Below are 16,825 nucleotides of genomic sequence, written 5' to 3' on the forward strand. Positions count from 1 at the left end.
GTTTTATTCATTTATTCATTACCAAAAAGCTGTTCATGAGACACTAGGTGACTCAGAGAGTTAAGTGCAAAACCTCTTCAGCACTGAGTTCAAACCAGGACTGAAAATGATCTTTACTGTTCTCATCCAGCTAATCCAAAGAAAGTCTGTGAGCTTCAGAAGAAACCATTACTTGTCACTGATATCCTGTTCTATAGATCTTGCTGAAATAAAATAAGGTGATTTCAGGGCAAAATAGTCATAGTTATATGGGAAACTCCTACACAAAAGAAGCAACTCAGAATTGTCAAACAATGGCAACTGTGGGAAAGATGGAATCTCATATATATTTTTCTGTAACATGTTATCATAACATAGAACTGCAACACTAAGCATAAAATTATTATAAATTACAGTTTGAACATTTATTGAAGCTACTTTATCACCAAGTGTGTATGCGGACCCTTAGAAATCTGCTGTCAGCTCCACAAAGCAGAACACAATGCTTATTTTCTACCTTTGCCAACACAAGCCTGATGATCGATATTCATTTCTTCCTCTTCTAAAACCTTTCTTGAGATCTGACTTTGCAATTATTTTGGCCCAGGTGTCATTTGCATTTCTTTTCATATGCCAAAATATTGATTTTACTATTTTAGAAGAAAGACAGACAGCAGTGTCTGTCTTCTCCATAACTGCCCTGAGCTGACATTTTACACATAGCTCCATGCATGCCAATGCCAACATCAGACTGAAATAAAAACCCAAAACAACATATATTCATCTAAGCTATAAGAAACTGAAAAGTTCTTTGACAGTACTTATTATGGAATCTTAAAATAAGCAGGACAGCAACTCCATTTATAGTATGTATAAATACACAGTGTACAACATGTTCATTGTTCATGATGACTAAAACCATTTCACAGCAACAGGCATTCAAGCTTTGCAATTTCAGAAGTCTTTTTTTGTATTCTTTCCTTAGTTTTCATAGAAACATTCAACTCTGCATGAGATGTGACATGGAATTTCATAGGGAATGGACTGCTTGGGGGACAAGTGGTTGATGGGAGCTGTATATTGGGCTTGTAATGGAAGCTAGATTCAACCTTAACTGTGCAATAGCTATAACCATTTCATAATAATAAGAAAAAAAGAGAAAAAAGATTAAGTCTTGGCATAGTGCTCTGTCATTCAGGCACCCTGGAGTTATCAAGAAGAATTTGCACAGTCCAGTCAGGATAACGCATGCTAAGAAAATTGAATGAATATAGGTTTCTAACCTTTCTAGGGCAAGGATTTATCTGATGTTTCTTTCTTCTAGTTTTGTTTTAGAAGTGGTACTTAAAACAATTGGGGTACCAAAGCAACATACAGTGCCACAAAGTTGGATTCTGCTAAGCAATCTCCACAGACACAGGAGAGCCATTTACAGGTTTACACAGAGGTCACAGTGCACAGTTAACTAGAAGAAATACTGAAGATTGCATCTCACTGCATATTCAGAAAATGGAATATGACCTATTTATTTGATTCTTAGCTGCACTTCAGCAATGATGTTCTTAGATTTTTTACACCTTGAATTCACCAATGGTAGAATTCTAACCTGTGGTTGTTTCTGTGCCAATGAAAATAAAAAGTCAACAGAAATAAAAGACCTCAGTAAAGTCCAGAGACTTGTCCTGTGTATTTCCCTGCATGATCACAGCTTCTGAACAACTATTCTACAGCAAACTAAAATATGAATTCCACTGTACAACCAAGCACTTTTTTTCTTTAAGTTTTCTTTAAGGGAATGACAAGCTACCAAGCTGTCAAACACTACTGCACCTCTATGAAAATGAGAGAAGAAAAAGCTGTTGTGGACAATTAATTACTAAAGTAGCAGAGTTTCAGATGAAATCGCCTTCTGATTAGAACGCAGGATATTTCATTTTCTTAAACATTCAACAACCAGAACTTTCCGGTGTTCTTAAGTTCCTAAGAATGAACACTGCTAGGAGCAGGGAACATCTGAAGGTCTGGATACTGCATTTGTAAAAGCTGAGCTCTTTTTCTAATTCTTCTGACTAAAATTTATGTAGCTAATAGGAAGTCTAAATACAATGATGACTGCTCTCAAATGTGTAGAGAGGTATTATTATCATGCAATAATTACCACTTTACTGACAAAAAAGTATCATTACTAATGGTCTCCTAAGTAGCTGATCATATAAATTTTACATATGCACAACATAAATTACCGTGCTTCAGATCTTCTCCTGTTAAATCATACCCAATATCCTGTACGAAGTAACTTCAAAATGGTCAAATAAATGGTACATAGTATTATAATAACAGTAAAAATACTTTTAAGAATAGTTTTTTTCCATAATTATTTTAAGATGGCATGAATAAGTATACCAGAAATGTAAGAGGCTATTCATTCAACAATTAAGTTGTTGCTATCAATTCAGAGAAACATTTGGGTTTTGGACTACTTCAAATAATGAGAAATGTCATCATTTTCTTTTGGTTGCAAAGAGGCATGTGAATACAAATGATTAGGCTTTTCATGTCTCCAAAAGGTAAATTTTCTAAGTAGCATTTTTATGCCATACAATAAAGAGAGAAGACAGATAGATTATCATCTTTAACATATTTTGTCTGTCAAAAACACATTTTAAATCTTCAGCAAAAAGTAGAACTTCTCTTTGAATAGGGAAATCTTCTTCTGACTATAAAGTTATTAAAACAAAGGCTACTATTTTTTTAGTCTTATTTAAAAAAAAAAAAAAAAATTTTTTTAAAAAGCACAGGGATACCTCCCATTAGATCAGATTGTCAAAAGTCTCATCCAAGCTGACCTAGAACACTTCCAGAGATGGAGCAGCTGTATATTCAAATGCAGGTAATAGTAATTTGAGTAATTAGTAATTTGAGTTTAGTATTAGAAGAACAATATATCTGCTATTAAACATTTTAAACCTTTTTTTTTTTTTTTTACATATTATTACTTACAGATTGCCAAGCTTATTAATATATTTCATTTTCAGACTTCATCATTTTATTTCCAGCATTCTTTAAAAATCTTATATGTTGCATGCCCCTGAAAACAAAGTTATCCTCATGTAACCTCTTTCAATTGCATCATCTGTTGTTTTCACCCAACTAAAACCACTCCTGGAAAAATCCTTGATGACCTTCCTGGAGCCCACACTTAAAACACATTGAATCCCCATCCTTTTGGACTTATTAACTGACTTCAAAGCCTACATACCCTTTTCTTCTTAAAATACTTAATTACAAAACACTTGACTTATAGAAAAGTTGGCATTTATGTCAGAAAAGGATACCCAAAATTATCATATTTTTTAAAAAACCTTTTTTTCTTGAGAGAACATTGACACCACATAGCTCCAGTAGAAGGTATTTATTTCTTCAACAGAAAGTGAAATCAGAGAATGTTTTTAAAAATGTAAGTTTTAATCTACTCATGCTAAACAACAAAAATAGATTTGACAGAAAAGACAGAAGATAGACAGTATTTCCATGACACCCCTTTGAAAAACAGAGGAAAGGGCAAAAATATACAGGCCTATGCAGAAGTCAGTTGAGCTCTCCCGAAGGACTCAGTGCTCAAGGGGGATATTAGCAAAGACAAAACCATTGAAGTGACAGCATTTTGACACTGCTTGCGATGGCCCCCAAAAAAGGGAGCTCTGCAGTGCTCTCCATTAGAGACCTCTTCTCTCCACAGCCCACAAGTCTGAACTGAATGTGACAGAAACTGCTCATCAGGTTGAAAGGACAAGGACAAGCTGACATTTCTGCTTCCTGTACACACTGTTAACTGTTAGCTTACTTAGACTGAGGATTCAGGGTCTCTTCTTATGCTAAGAAAAAATCATAAGGATTATGACTTTTAAATTGGGTTACTTAACACAAGTAGGCCTTAAGGGCGCATCAAACCCTTTCTGAAAGCACAGTATTTTCTGTTTCAGGACAGTGAGATTAAGAAAGTACTGTACGAGGACCCAGATAAGAAGGAAACAGGACTTTAGAAATTATACTGGGAAACAGAGGGGAAAAGGTCAAACAACGTACCTCTGCACTTCATGCATATCCATTTGTATTTGTCACATCGACTATGACATAAGATCAGTTTGGGGCTCTTCACTACAAAAAAAAAAAGACATCAACATCCTGGAGGGCATTGAGAGAAGAGTAGCAAAGCTGGTGATGGGTCTGGAGAACAAATCTTGTGGGGAGTGCCTGAGGGAACTGGACTGTACAGTCTGGACAAGAGGACGCTCGGGGGAGACCTTACTGCTATCTACTACCTTACTACCTACCTTACTGCTATCTATCTTACTGCATCTATGGTGGAAGTGTGATGGGCACTTTCCACTGTCCTAATGGACTTTTTAACTCTGCCCAACAGGTACATGAGAATCTGACACACAAAAAACCCAGTGACATAAATGCCCTGCCAGAACTTTTAATGTTTTTCAACCCAATCTCCTTCTTATAGTCAGGTTTAGTAGAGGTTTGTGCAGACTCTTTTCTCTGTAAAGCTTCTACTTTAGCTGTTATTAAAGTGTTAACAGCCATTTTCAGTCATAAATTCCTTGCTATTTCCTTATGTGCTGATGGCTGGAATTGATAAATGATGGTGCTATCTAATTATACTAATGAGATTAGGTCAGTCAGCTTCTGCTAAGGAATGTTTTGTGCGAGTGTATTTTCTCTAAATGTCAGGCAGATGCAGATTCACACTGTGGGACCTCTGTACATTACTCTGACAGGCAAAATAATGCTTAACATAAAGACACTGCTTCTTAGAGGCATCACGGTCACAATCTTACAGCCCAGCATCAGGTTTCTTTGCAAGTGCAATGAAAACCACTGGAAGAGCAAACAGGAATTTTTCCACAGCAACCCTTACAAGGATCAGGAAGCAGTGGTCCCAATGCTGTCCATGTTCGGTTCCAGATGGCTCTGATATCTCTTTCTTAAGGAAAGCTGTATTTACCAACCCACAGTATTTCTGCACAGCTCTGAGCAGTCCTACACATAGGAACTCCGGTTAGCATGGGCAAAACTAGCTTAGATCACTGGCACTCTTTCAAAATGTCTGTTATGAGATGCTCACTTTATGGGATTAGTATTCTTTCCCTGAATGACACAAGCATTTCTTTTTCATTTTCAGACTCCTGCTGCATGCTCAGAGGACTCTTCATAAGTGGAAGCTGAAAACAAGTATCAACAGATCCTTGATATAAATGCTTGGATCTTCCCCTATTAAATCCTTGTAGATGACCTCGCAAGGTCCTCTCCAGTTCTGTTTTCAATCATAAACTCTTAGCTGGAAGGAACAATCACATGCTGTGATTCCTTCAAAAAGAAGCTCTTCTCTGATCCTGTCAGCATCAACATTTAGTTCAAATAGAAGACAAACAGCTTTCACTTTCTTTATTGTCTGATGCGTAGTTTAAGCTCTGTGACCAAAAAGAAAAAAAAAAATTAAAAAATCCTCAAGAGACTGGAAAAAGAAAGCAAGGGTTATTTCAAAAACTGTTAAAAATTGATATTTAAATCTTTTCATTTTTTCCATCACAACCACTGAGGGTGGTGGCTTTCCAATGGTATCCAAATATATCACAGTAAATTTCAATGTATTTCTGGAAGAAATAGCTCAGTTTATAGAAGAACATAAACAGAAAATTTTTGGTTCCAGAGTATTGGCTCCAATAAGCTCATACAAAAATCCTTAGTGACTTCATAATTATTTCCTCTGGTTTATGTGGAAGGACTCAGCTCCTACAGCAGGGCTCCAAGGAACCACTGTCATAAAGAATAATGTTTATTTTAAATAGGACATTAACACACTATGGTGCAGAATTAGTTGTTTGGGGTTTTCACACTTATTATCTATCTTTATTATGAACATATGCATACAAAATTAGTTATACTCGGCAGCTTTGAAAGTTCTGTCATTTTGCTTTGTTTTTAATAAACTAAAATTTAAATGTATGGAAATACATAGCTCTGAAGAAAAAACTTACAGACTTAAAAAACTATGAATTTAAATGCTTGACCACAATGACTTCACTTATGAGACAATCTCTGGCAGCAGGAGAGAAAGAATTTATAGCGTTAATTCATCTGATTATATAATTTTAGTATTCTCTCTCTTTTTAAATCAGTGCTTGAAGGAATAAATTTATTGCTGAAGTTTTTATTCCTGTTCTGAATGATGGATCTCACGTTATTCTTGGAAATTCATATATATGGAACTTAGTACTTCGAAAATAATATCATCTGATTTACGGCTTAGCTGGAAAACATTTATTGAAATATTTATTACTGAAATACTAGAACATTATTGAGCTCTAATAAAATAAAATATGTAAATAAATAAAATAAAACATGGAAGTGATCTAAAATTAAAAAAAAAAAAAGTTCTTCAAATTTTACCCTTTTTGCCTCATAAATCAAAACTTTTCTAAAAGAACGCAAAGTGAGAATCAAAAAGTAAACAACAGCACAGTTACTTGAATGCAAGGAGAGACTGCACTGTTCAGCTACAACTGACTGGAAATTTTAGACTAAACAGATCAAGAAAGAACTAAAGTTCACACTGCACTGGCATGAGATTAAGCCACTGAAGATACAAGGTGATTTTGGCATTAGTGGGAAGCAGGTAAATGGAAAAAGATTGAATGGGCACATCCCAGGGAAAGGGGCAGGTAGCTGGAAACTCTTCCTCATGCTCTTCTTGGGAAATGCCTCTCTCCCAGGAGGCTGCTTAAGGGAAACAGCAAGCCCTGACAAGGAGCAGGCTCTCAGCACAGGTGTGACCTGCAGATTGATGAAAACCATGGGTTGTCCTTCCTTCTCACCTGGCTTCTTTTTAATTCCCTTTTTGGGATTAAAAAACAAAAAAACAACAACAACAAAAAACAGAGATTAAAATCTCCAGCACTTGATTTTGCTATACACATCTTTTAGTTCTGCCTTGCTTTTTAAGCCCTTTCCCTCCTCTGTCTCCCACTAGCTCCCAATAAAACGTTGCTCAATCAAAAAATATATTTTAATTAGGTTTGAGAGGCACTTCTTGTTTAAGAGAATAGGGAGGAAGTAGCTAATTCCTGCAAAACATCAACTGTTTGTCCTCACAGCTTATAGGCTAGTAGAGGCTGAAATAATTTGTGTAATAACCAGCTGGATCTGAATATTTCTGCTTCAAGCTGTTGGTTCATTCAGCTTTTGCCCTCTCTCCAATACAGCAGATTTCCCACTGAATTTGCTGATCTTTAAATTCCATCTGCACTTTCAAACTATTACCCATCTGTGCAGCCTGAACTTCAGCTAAACCTTGACCAAGTGCTGAGCGAGCGCACTGCAGTGCTGTTATATGCAGTGCCTTCCTTTGTGAGCTGGTGAATAAACATTAAACAAGACCAACATTAGTTCAAGTCAGGAGGAAATTACTTTTTGTTGTTGTTGTTGTTAGCTAAAGAATATTGTTGTGGTTGGTGAGGTTTTTTATTGTTTCTGTTGTTGTTGTTTTTAATGTTAAAAAGGAATTTATTCCTGATGGCACTGTACTATTAATACTGGTAACTGTGTAGGTAGGCTGTCATTTTCCCAAGTCCATATCTGCATCTTTCACCTTTTATCACCCTGTAGGAGCACACAGCCAGCTGGAGTGGCTCTCTGAGCACACCTGGCTCTGTACTGAGCACAAGGTCAGCTTTGCCCACTTGCACGAGTGCCCTGCAGCATACCATGTGCATCATGAAGCCACAGCAAACTTTTGTCCGTAGATGTAAGACTTGATATGCCACGAACTCTGGCTCCCCATTACCACACAAAATCACTGTGGGCATTTCTCAGCGATGTAATGCAAGGTGCTTTGAGAAAGCTTTTATACAGTAAGCAATGAGGCCATGTCTCTACTCTACAGGTGCCTTCTACCTGATAACACTATTTTCCTTCTTTAATAGAAATGAAAAGACTAGCAGAGATTACATTTTTGGCCTACATGTAGCATGATTTTTTTTTCATTTAAACTGCTCTAGCTGAAACCACAATGCATGATAGCTCCAGCTTTAAAGATACAGTTGAGCAGTCAGGTCAGATGTCAGCCAGGTTTCACAGAAAAATAGACCAGAAGGCTGCAACGAAAAGCATTCAATTGGATGACAGACTATGACAAATATGTTTTGCAAGATTACAAAGGATTTCATTGCTACTGGTTCCCTAACAGGCCTATTCTTGAATATCTGTGGTGACGATTCCTCAGCAAAATGAGATACAATATTTGGAAATACAAAGCTATCAACTATTCAAATGGATTATAATAGTAATTAAGAAACCTCTAAGCAGCCATGCATGACCTATTCCTGATTTGTACCTTGAGACAATGCAAACTGAAAGTAAAGGAGAAAAATCACCAAAGAGGAAGATCGTGATAAGTTAAGTTGATCCATCATTCTTTATTAAATTAGTATTTCTATTCTAAAACACTGTTGTTAAATGTTTGATTCAGTAAATAGTGGATCTGAATTAAAATTAATTATTTCAGCACAGTAGAGCTGTACAAACCCATAGTATGAATTCTGTGAAATTATACAGAAAAATCAATGCAATTTTATATTACTTTAATCTCTACTATTATGATATTCAGAAATGTATTTCAAAAACATATTTGTTTCAATGCGAAGTCCATCTTAGTGCAAACATAGATCCATTCCTTTTGACTTTCTTATGATAAAAAGGTGTGCTTATGGTCTGAAATTACATGCTCTGTAATAATTCATTTTTCAGTTTATCCATTTTTTAGATTTGTAATGAAAAAAGAAAAAATGTTTCTTATAAATAATATTTTAAAATAGGAGAGAAGATTGCTAACAACTTGAGAGCAATCTCATGGCAGCAGACTGGAGACTTTTAATCATATTTACTTAATACTGAGCAATACTATTTTACTAGATTCTGAGAAGATAACTTCCACATTTACTGTGTGCATCAGATTTTAGGATGATAGTTTGAGTTCTGAAATTAAAATGACTTTGTTGTCACTCCTATCTTTTTGCAGCTTCTCTGTTCTCTAGATATATCCTCACCACTCAAAAAAAAAGAGAGAAATGAAAACAGGTTTAATTTAATTTTTCCTAAAAAAATTGCAGAAATCAAAAGAAAGCCGTGCCTAATGCACCAGCATCTGGATTTTTTTCTTCTTTTCTCTTTTTACTACAATTGCTGAAAGTGCTACTGAAAATGCAAACTTAACACAGTATCATCAATACAGCATGTTAGTCTACTCCTGTGCAGCAGGAAGGCCAATATATTAGAAGCTTACTTGATTTAAGGCAAAGCATGAAGCATATCCTGTTTGTTTTGCACCAGACTTACCATAAGATTGCTTGATTAAGGTTAGAAAGTGGATTATTATTGTCGCATCTGACTGATTGGCACAGCTGAACAAAACCAGTAAAATAGATAAAAGCACCAAGTCAACATGCAGAGCCCATTTGAAAGCATCTGCAGGGGTACAACCTGCCTGAACAGACCAAAGCCAATTGTTTTGATCTATGGAAAGAAGAAGTAATCTTTGGTCAAGGTTTGTCCTGATCAATGGAAAAAGTTAATCTAGACAACAAAAGCAGAGCTGGCAGAAGGAAAACACTCATTTCAACTCAAATTTATCTCACTAAAGAACTTATCACAACTCTCAATTACTTGGGAAGCTATTGAGAATAACATACGTATGGCCTACTAAAAGCACCACCACTACTGCTGGGCACCAAAAATAGCTGGCTGCACTATGTCTCTTGTCAACTAATGTAAAACAAGATCTATGTAACAAATCCTTTTATGGACTCCAAACAAAAAATACAGACACACTTCTTGAGCAGAGGCTTTCTGGGATCTGTAAAAAAAAATTGCTATTTTAAATAAAGATGAAAAAAATGATTTAAAAAGTAAGTGGATGAAAAGTAATCATCTGTCTTTTACTGAAATCACAAAGGTTCTTTGAGAATGTTCATGATGTCATGTCAAAGCCTGGCCAGGAGAAAGGCTTGTTAACAACAAAACACAGTACAAAAAGGCCATAAAACTACTAGAGTAGTAAAAGAGGACTACAAAGATGGTGAAGGGTCTGAAGGGGAAGACATATGAGGAGCAGCTGAGGTCCCTTGGTTTGTTCAGCCCAGAGAAGAGAAGAGTGAGGGAAGGCTTCATAGCATCCTATGGCTTCCTCACAAAAGGGAATGGAGGGGCAGCACTGACCTCCTCTCTCTGGTGACAGTGATAGAACCTGAGGGAATGGCATGGAGCTGTATCAGGGGATGTTCAGGTTATATATGAGGAAAAGGTTCTTCACCAGAAAATGGTGGGCATGGAACAGGCTTCCAAAGCAGAGGTCACAGCACCAAGCTTGCCAGAGTTCAAGGAGCATCTGGACGCCATTCTCAGACATATCCTCTGTTTTCTGGGTGATAGTATGTGGAGCCAGAATTTGGACTTGAAGTTCCTTCTGAATCCTGCTCCAACTTGGGATATTCTATGATTCCATGAAAACATCTTTGATATCACTGGAACTCCAGTAGACAGCCCTGATGAGAACTGTAATTGCTATTCAGGAAACTATAAACAAACATAGGGGGGAAAAATGGTCTACTGACAACATAAGAGCACTTGCATCCACCTTAATCCTGCCATGTCAGTGTAAATGTATGTAACCTTTCAACTAAAAAGAAATAAGAGCTGAACTTGATGCAATGGCCTAGTACAACCAGGAATTTTACTACAGGCCAATGGAATTTGAATTTGCTGCATACTGTGTCTTTCTAAAAGTCAGGAAGAAAAGCATTCTGAAAGTGGTAATTTTCTCTTATACTAACATGGAAGAAAAGCTGTTGCCACTCTGGATTCCTATGCAGTACATACTCGCAACATACCTCTCAAAATGTAAAAAGATTAGGTCAAAGCAAAATACTACAGTGAGCTGTCACCCTATCGCTATCTAACTCAGTGTAAAAGTTGTCCTTGAGTTTGATGTCTCAAGATCACATTTCTAGGAATATGCTGACACTTCTTCATTATATTTGGGTTGAACTCATTCTCAAGAGAAGCTACTCCTACTGACAAGCAGAACAAACAAACAAACAAACAAACAGACAGACATATACAGAAAGGAGAAGAAGCTTACAAACAGCTAGAACAAGCCCATTTTCTTATTTATGAGGTCTGAACAATAAGGCAAGGTCATGACTAAATGCACTTAGGATAAACCTGTGCACATAGGTCCATGCTTAGTTATTCCAGTGCAGAAAATCAGCATTCATAGATAGGCAGAGCGCCCACAACTCAGGAGGCCAAACAAGATTAAAAAATCTCTCTAATGCAATCTTGGCTTCTGAGTATAGATTTTTCCCATGAGGTTACTTCATAGGAATCCAAAGCTAAATAATATAAATGGAGTAAGTGAAGATTGTCATTGGCAAGGGAGATAAAGTATGCTAAATATGCCTCATCCCTGGAGGTGTTCAAGGCCAGGCTGGGTAGCCTGATCTGGTAGTTGGCAACTCTGTTCATGGCAGGAACTGTATGATCTTTAAGGTCCCTTCCAACCCAAGCCATTCTGATGATTCGGTGATCCACTCTTTCCAAATCCATCATCATTATTCTATTTAAACACATCTTAAATACACAGCTTTAACTACAAAAACTGTCATACTTTTAAATAAAGTGGAAAAATAAGATTGAGACAGACTAACAGTGAACTGTATTGTCATTATCTATCCAGCATTTTCTATTAGTCATGATTTAAAAGTTGGTGGATTGTTAAAACTATTGAAGCTAGAAATATCAAGCAGAAATGTTTAAAAAAAAAAAAAAAAAAAAAAAAAAAAAAAAAAGATATTTTTGCCCTATGAGGAGCAGCTAAGGGAGCTGGGATTGTTCAGTCTGGAGAAGAGAAGAGGAGGCTCAGGGGTGACTTTATTGCTCTCTATAACTATTTGAAGGGAGGTTGTAGTGAGCTGGTGGTTGGCCTCTTCTCTCGTGTAACTAGTGATAAGGACCAGAGGGTACTGCTTCAAGTAGCACCAGGGGAGATTCAGGCTGGACATCAGGAAATATTACTTCTCTGAAAGAGCAGTCAGAGAGTGGAATGGGCTGTCCAGGGTGGTGGTGGAGTCACCAACCCTGGAGGTCTTCAAGGAACATTTAGACATTGTGTTGGTGATGTGTGGATGATTGGACTGAGTGATCTTGTAGGTCTCTTCCAGCTGTGGAGGTTCTGTGTTTCTATGATGATAATAATAGAAAAAAAAGAAGACAAACTTAGAAGGTGATCACTTGGTCTGGAGCAATGCTACAGCAATCATTTTCAAAACCCATCACCCTAGCAGTATGAAAATCTAGTGATTAATATGTTATATGCAAAAAGCTATGCAAATGATATGCAAATCTCAATGACTGATATCAGGTCAAAGCTGCATGCCATTAATATTCTACTACTGCTACAAAATTACTGTAAAATACTGTCTGCACACCACCAAGACAATTAATGACATTCTACACACACACACTAACTTGCATTACACTTTCTTCTTAATTGTCTTTCACACACAGTGAAAAGAATCCTAGTAAGTACTTCAGTATGTTAGCTTCCATCAAGATATACTGTACATTTCCAGCTGATAAGCGCTAACCCTTCTGGCATACCAGTTTGTAAATGCCATCTTCACATATTAACCAAGAGATGTACATTTTAATCTCCTTCTTAACATGTCTGTCACATTGCAACATAATTTTACAGTAGGCTGATTAAGCACAACTGTAAATTTTTGCTTAATTTCCCTTTCAAAACACATTACCTGTACTAAAATTAAGACATCACTCCACATATTAATGCACATTTAGCTGTGAAGAATAATACAGGAGCATAGCATATAGCAAGGAAATGTGGCAAAGGCCACACTCTCCGGGCAGAATAATCACACTGCTCTTTATCAGCCATCTCACATCACCTTGGGAGCATATTTAATAAAAAACTGAAAGTTTGAACTGAAACTTCACCTTTAACCAGCAAGTTAGCATCATCACATGACAAAAGCAACGAAAAATAAAATTCCAGTTTGAGTTTTCCACAGCTGGGGTGATATCAAATGTTTTCCATGGATTAGACAAAGTGGCTGTGGTCTGACACCAAGCTATCCCAGCTACTAAGTGAGCAGAGATCTGCAGGTTCCAATGTTATAAGCCAGAGCTACTTCATTAAGCCACTATTCTCTTCTTACCCTACCCCAGTTCTAATCATCATCCACTTTCCACCTCAGATAGGAAGGTAACAAAAAGAAATAAAAAATCATCCCTTGTTTCTTTCAGGCACAACCCAGGTCATCATTTGAATTCGGAGGCACAATACCGTTCTTTAGATGAATCCATGTCATGAAGCGTCTGGTAGTTATTTTAAAGACAAATACCATTTGTTAGACAGCATTTCATAGTATTCACATATTTTAAATAGATCCATTTGGGGGAGGAAATAACATTTCGGGAAACATTCAAGAGTTTTTCATTTTCTCAGCTGTGGCAGAGACAATACTTTACATCACTACTTTTTTTGTTGTTGTTTAAAGAGAAATCCATGTTCTAGCTAGAAGTTCTGTATGTTTTTCATAGTAACAACAACCCAAGAAAACTACTAAATTTAACTCAAGAAGTTACAGTTTCAAGTTATCTCCTTATGCCAAGAGAACTGATTTGATATTAACTGCCACTCAGAGATCACACCAACTCTAAACAAGTTAATGAATTCCCTATGTGCAAGTTATCTCTCCTTTACCACAACTTCTGTACCACTTCAGCCATCAGCCGCCCGACAGAAGGTTATCTCTACTCAGCCATAACTCCACTAATGTTGTAGCCTAATCCACAAGTTAACAAAGTTACAGAGCTGCTACTGGGTCATCTGTATGTACGTTATACTCTGTAGACGTCTTCTAACATCAACATTTTCTTCAGGAAGAAAACTGATTAGAAGGATAAATGAATGTTTGCACAACCCTTTTCAACAGTTAAGCACATATGTAAGCAGTCAGTGTAGTTAACCTCATGTGGTTTCTCCAGCTGAACTAAAACAGCCAGGCAACAGAACTGGCTGGTCTGTTAGATAAAGAAGCTGCCTGTAGCTATACCCTCACTGTTTGTGTCCTGATACACATAAATCCACCATAGCTTAGTTTCATAAAGAATGAAGACGAAAATGATTGCATATGTGCAGCAGGAGAGCAGTGGAAGTGAATCAACTCCAGCAAGGCTTTCAACACTGCCTTCCACAGTATTCTTGTATAGAACTTAGAACATTACAGTTTGTAGGTATAGACAACCAGATGGGTAAAAAATTGCCAAAATGATGGGGGCTCAGTGTGGACAATGGATCACACACTGCATAGAGACCAGTAAGATGTGAGGGTCTATTTGGAGACCCATCTTTCTTAACACCTGTATCATTGATCTGGAGAGGGCAATTGAGTGGACTCTCATCATATTTGCAGATAACACCTAACTATGGAGGACCAGCTGATATATTGCAGGGCGAGGCTACCATTCATAGGGACTCAGGTGGGCTGAAGAAATGGACTGACTGAACTTTCAAGGACCTTCATGAAAATAAATGAGGAGAAATGCAAAACACTGCCCCTGGGAAGGAAGAACCCCCGTAGCAGCCCAGGCTGGGCAGGGACTGGCTGACCTCCTAATGTTCCTTCCAGCCTGAATTATCTGGTGACCTTATGATCCTGAGAACCATAAGCTTCCTTTAAATATGTATTATATAAAGCAGTCATATCTGAAGGTGAAATAATAATGGAACAGCTGCAATGTTTTAATGAACTGTACTACTGCACCTAACAATCTGTCTCTCTCTCTATTGTACATACTTGCACAAACACTTTTTCCAACCCCTCTGTCTTTGCAGTGAAACTATCAAGGACACTACCCTATCATTGCTAATTTTGACAGAAATCCAGATTCTTCAAACTGTTCTCATTTCCTGTCTGAAAACCAGTCCATACTTTACCTGCAAGATACTCTGTCAGTTCCAGACAGTTCTTATAAAATATCCTTTTCTTTCAGATAATAAAGGGTTTTCTATTCAGATATTTTCAGAGGTAATAGATATCCAATGGTTTTTTGCATGTTTGATAGGAAACAGTTCTGTATTTGTATTTCAGTAATGTTTTATCAAAAGCAGGAATACTTGCATCCTTGAGGACAAGAGGTATAGATACAGAAATACTCTGAGTCATACTTTATTTCAATGCAGTGCATGGGTCTGTAACAGCTATATCATTTCAGTTTCCTTCACCTTGAAAAACAAAAACAAGCATTATTACAGATAAAAATATGGCCCAGTGGTTGGGCCAAAGCTGCAAATTTAGAAGAATGAGCTTCAGTTCTCCAAACTACTGTAAGTTACCCACGGGACTCATAGGATCCAAACAGCCATGAAGACTGCATTCATTAAACTGGCTGTTATGAAGGCACAGTAAGATAAATAAGCATCTTACAGAATAAAGTAAAACTGTGAAACACCATGTTAATAAACATGGTTCATATAAGTATGTTTAATATATAATCATGCCATTAAATTTAGATATAAATATCATGCATTGTGAAGAAGATATAAATACTGAGAGATCAGGAAAACAAAAGGAAACTGATTTATAGTGGGGAATGTGTCTGCTGCAAAGAATTCAAGATGTACAAATATAGTAACATTCTTGAAGTGCATAAAGATAACTTTTTAATACTTTAGAGTACATGTCATTTTTCCTCTGGTTATTTGTTTTATGTTTGCTTTTAACATTAAAAATATCAGGGACTGAGTTCCCTGTAGTATTTGTGTTTGTTCTGAGATGCCTGCTGAAGGGCTAGTATTGTTTAAAGAATTCCATGAATAAGGACATAATATCTTGAGCAAGATACCCAGCTTAGAGCCTGTCTTTTCACAGCACTGTACAAAAATATATGACTGTTTTCAGGAGCTAGATTCTAACAATGCTGACCAACATTTAGGGATAGGTAAGCAACCAGGTGCTAACAAAGTAAACCCTTAATGAACACATAACAGAAATAGCATCTCTATGCTTGAATTCTAGAGATTTGCAGTGAATTTTTTGGATGGTTTGCCACAGGCCATGGTCTCTGTGGTGCAAGAATGACTCATCCAGAGCATCAGTGAGCAGTAGACAGTTTTCAGCATTTTTATCAAGGTAGAGTGCTTTCTGGTGTTCCTGCAGCACACAGTACAACACCACTGGTGCAGATCGATTCTAGATGGAACCAAACTGAACTCTCTAATTTCTTAATTGAGCCAAAAGCGTGCAAAATAAATGAGAGTTCCATTGCTTCCACCAGGGCATTTGCTCTATGGATAGCAATTCATGAATTAGTGGGATACAGAAAAAGATTACATATTCTTCTTTGACAAATATTACATGGCTGTGTAAATGGAATATAAATTTTGTCCTGTTTTCTGAATCCTACTCTTTATTTATATATATATATATATATATATATATTAATTTATTTTATTTCCTACAAAAGGTGACGGAAAAACGAAGAAAACAAATAGATACATAAAAACAGTTTATCAGCATCAAGATAGCCTCTGGTATGAACCTTTGTACTACACAACATGTATCAAAAATCATTAATCACTCCTTCAGCTGGAAATGCAATGCTACAGCAAAGGATGACTGTTTTCTCCTGAGAGTTTATAACTGGAGGTATTAACAGCCACCTTTGCATCCTTTAAAAATCATTTTATTTTACAAAGCAA

At 36.8% G+C, this 16,825-nt stretch overlaps 1 protein-coding gene across 7 annotated transcripts in view; it reads right to left on the reverse strand.

The window, feature by feature from the left end:
- TAFA2 (TAFA chemokine like family member 2) overlaps positions 1-16,825 on the reverse strand; it is a 174,048-nt gene that overhangs the window by 93,166 nt on the left and 64,057 nt on the right. For 2 of the 7 annotated variants that reach the window (XR_001553431.2, XR_001553429.2), the window contains exon 1: positions 4,066-4,151. The exons of 2 other annotated variants lie outside the window; for them this stretch is intronic. Coding sequence is in view for 2 of the 5 variants with exons in the window: in XM_015855271.2 (XP_015710757.1) it covers positions 4,066-4,088 (23 nt within the window). In the remaining 3 variants the exon portion in view is untranslated. Of the gene's footprint in view, positions 1-4,065; positions 4,152-16,825 lie in introns of those variants that run through there. 3 more of the 7 variants (XR_001553437.2, XM_015855271.2, XM_015855255.2) reach the window with 3 other exon arrangements.

Source organism: Coturnix japonica, chromosome 1, assembly GCF_001577835.2.
Source record: "Coturnix japonica isolate 7356 chromosome 1, Coturnix japonica 2.1, whole genome shotgun sequence".
NCBI classification, from domain to species: domain Eukaryota; kingdom Metazoa; phylum Chordata; class Aves; order Galliformes; family Phasianidae; genus Coturnix; species Coturnix japonica.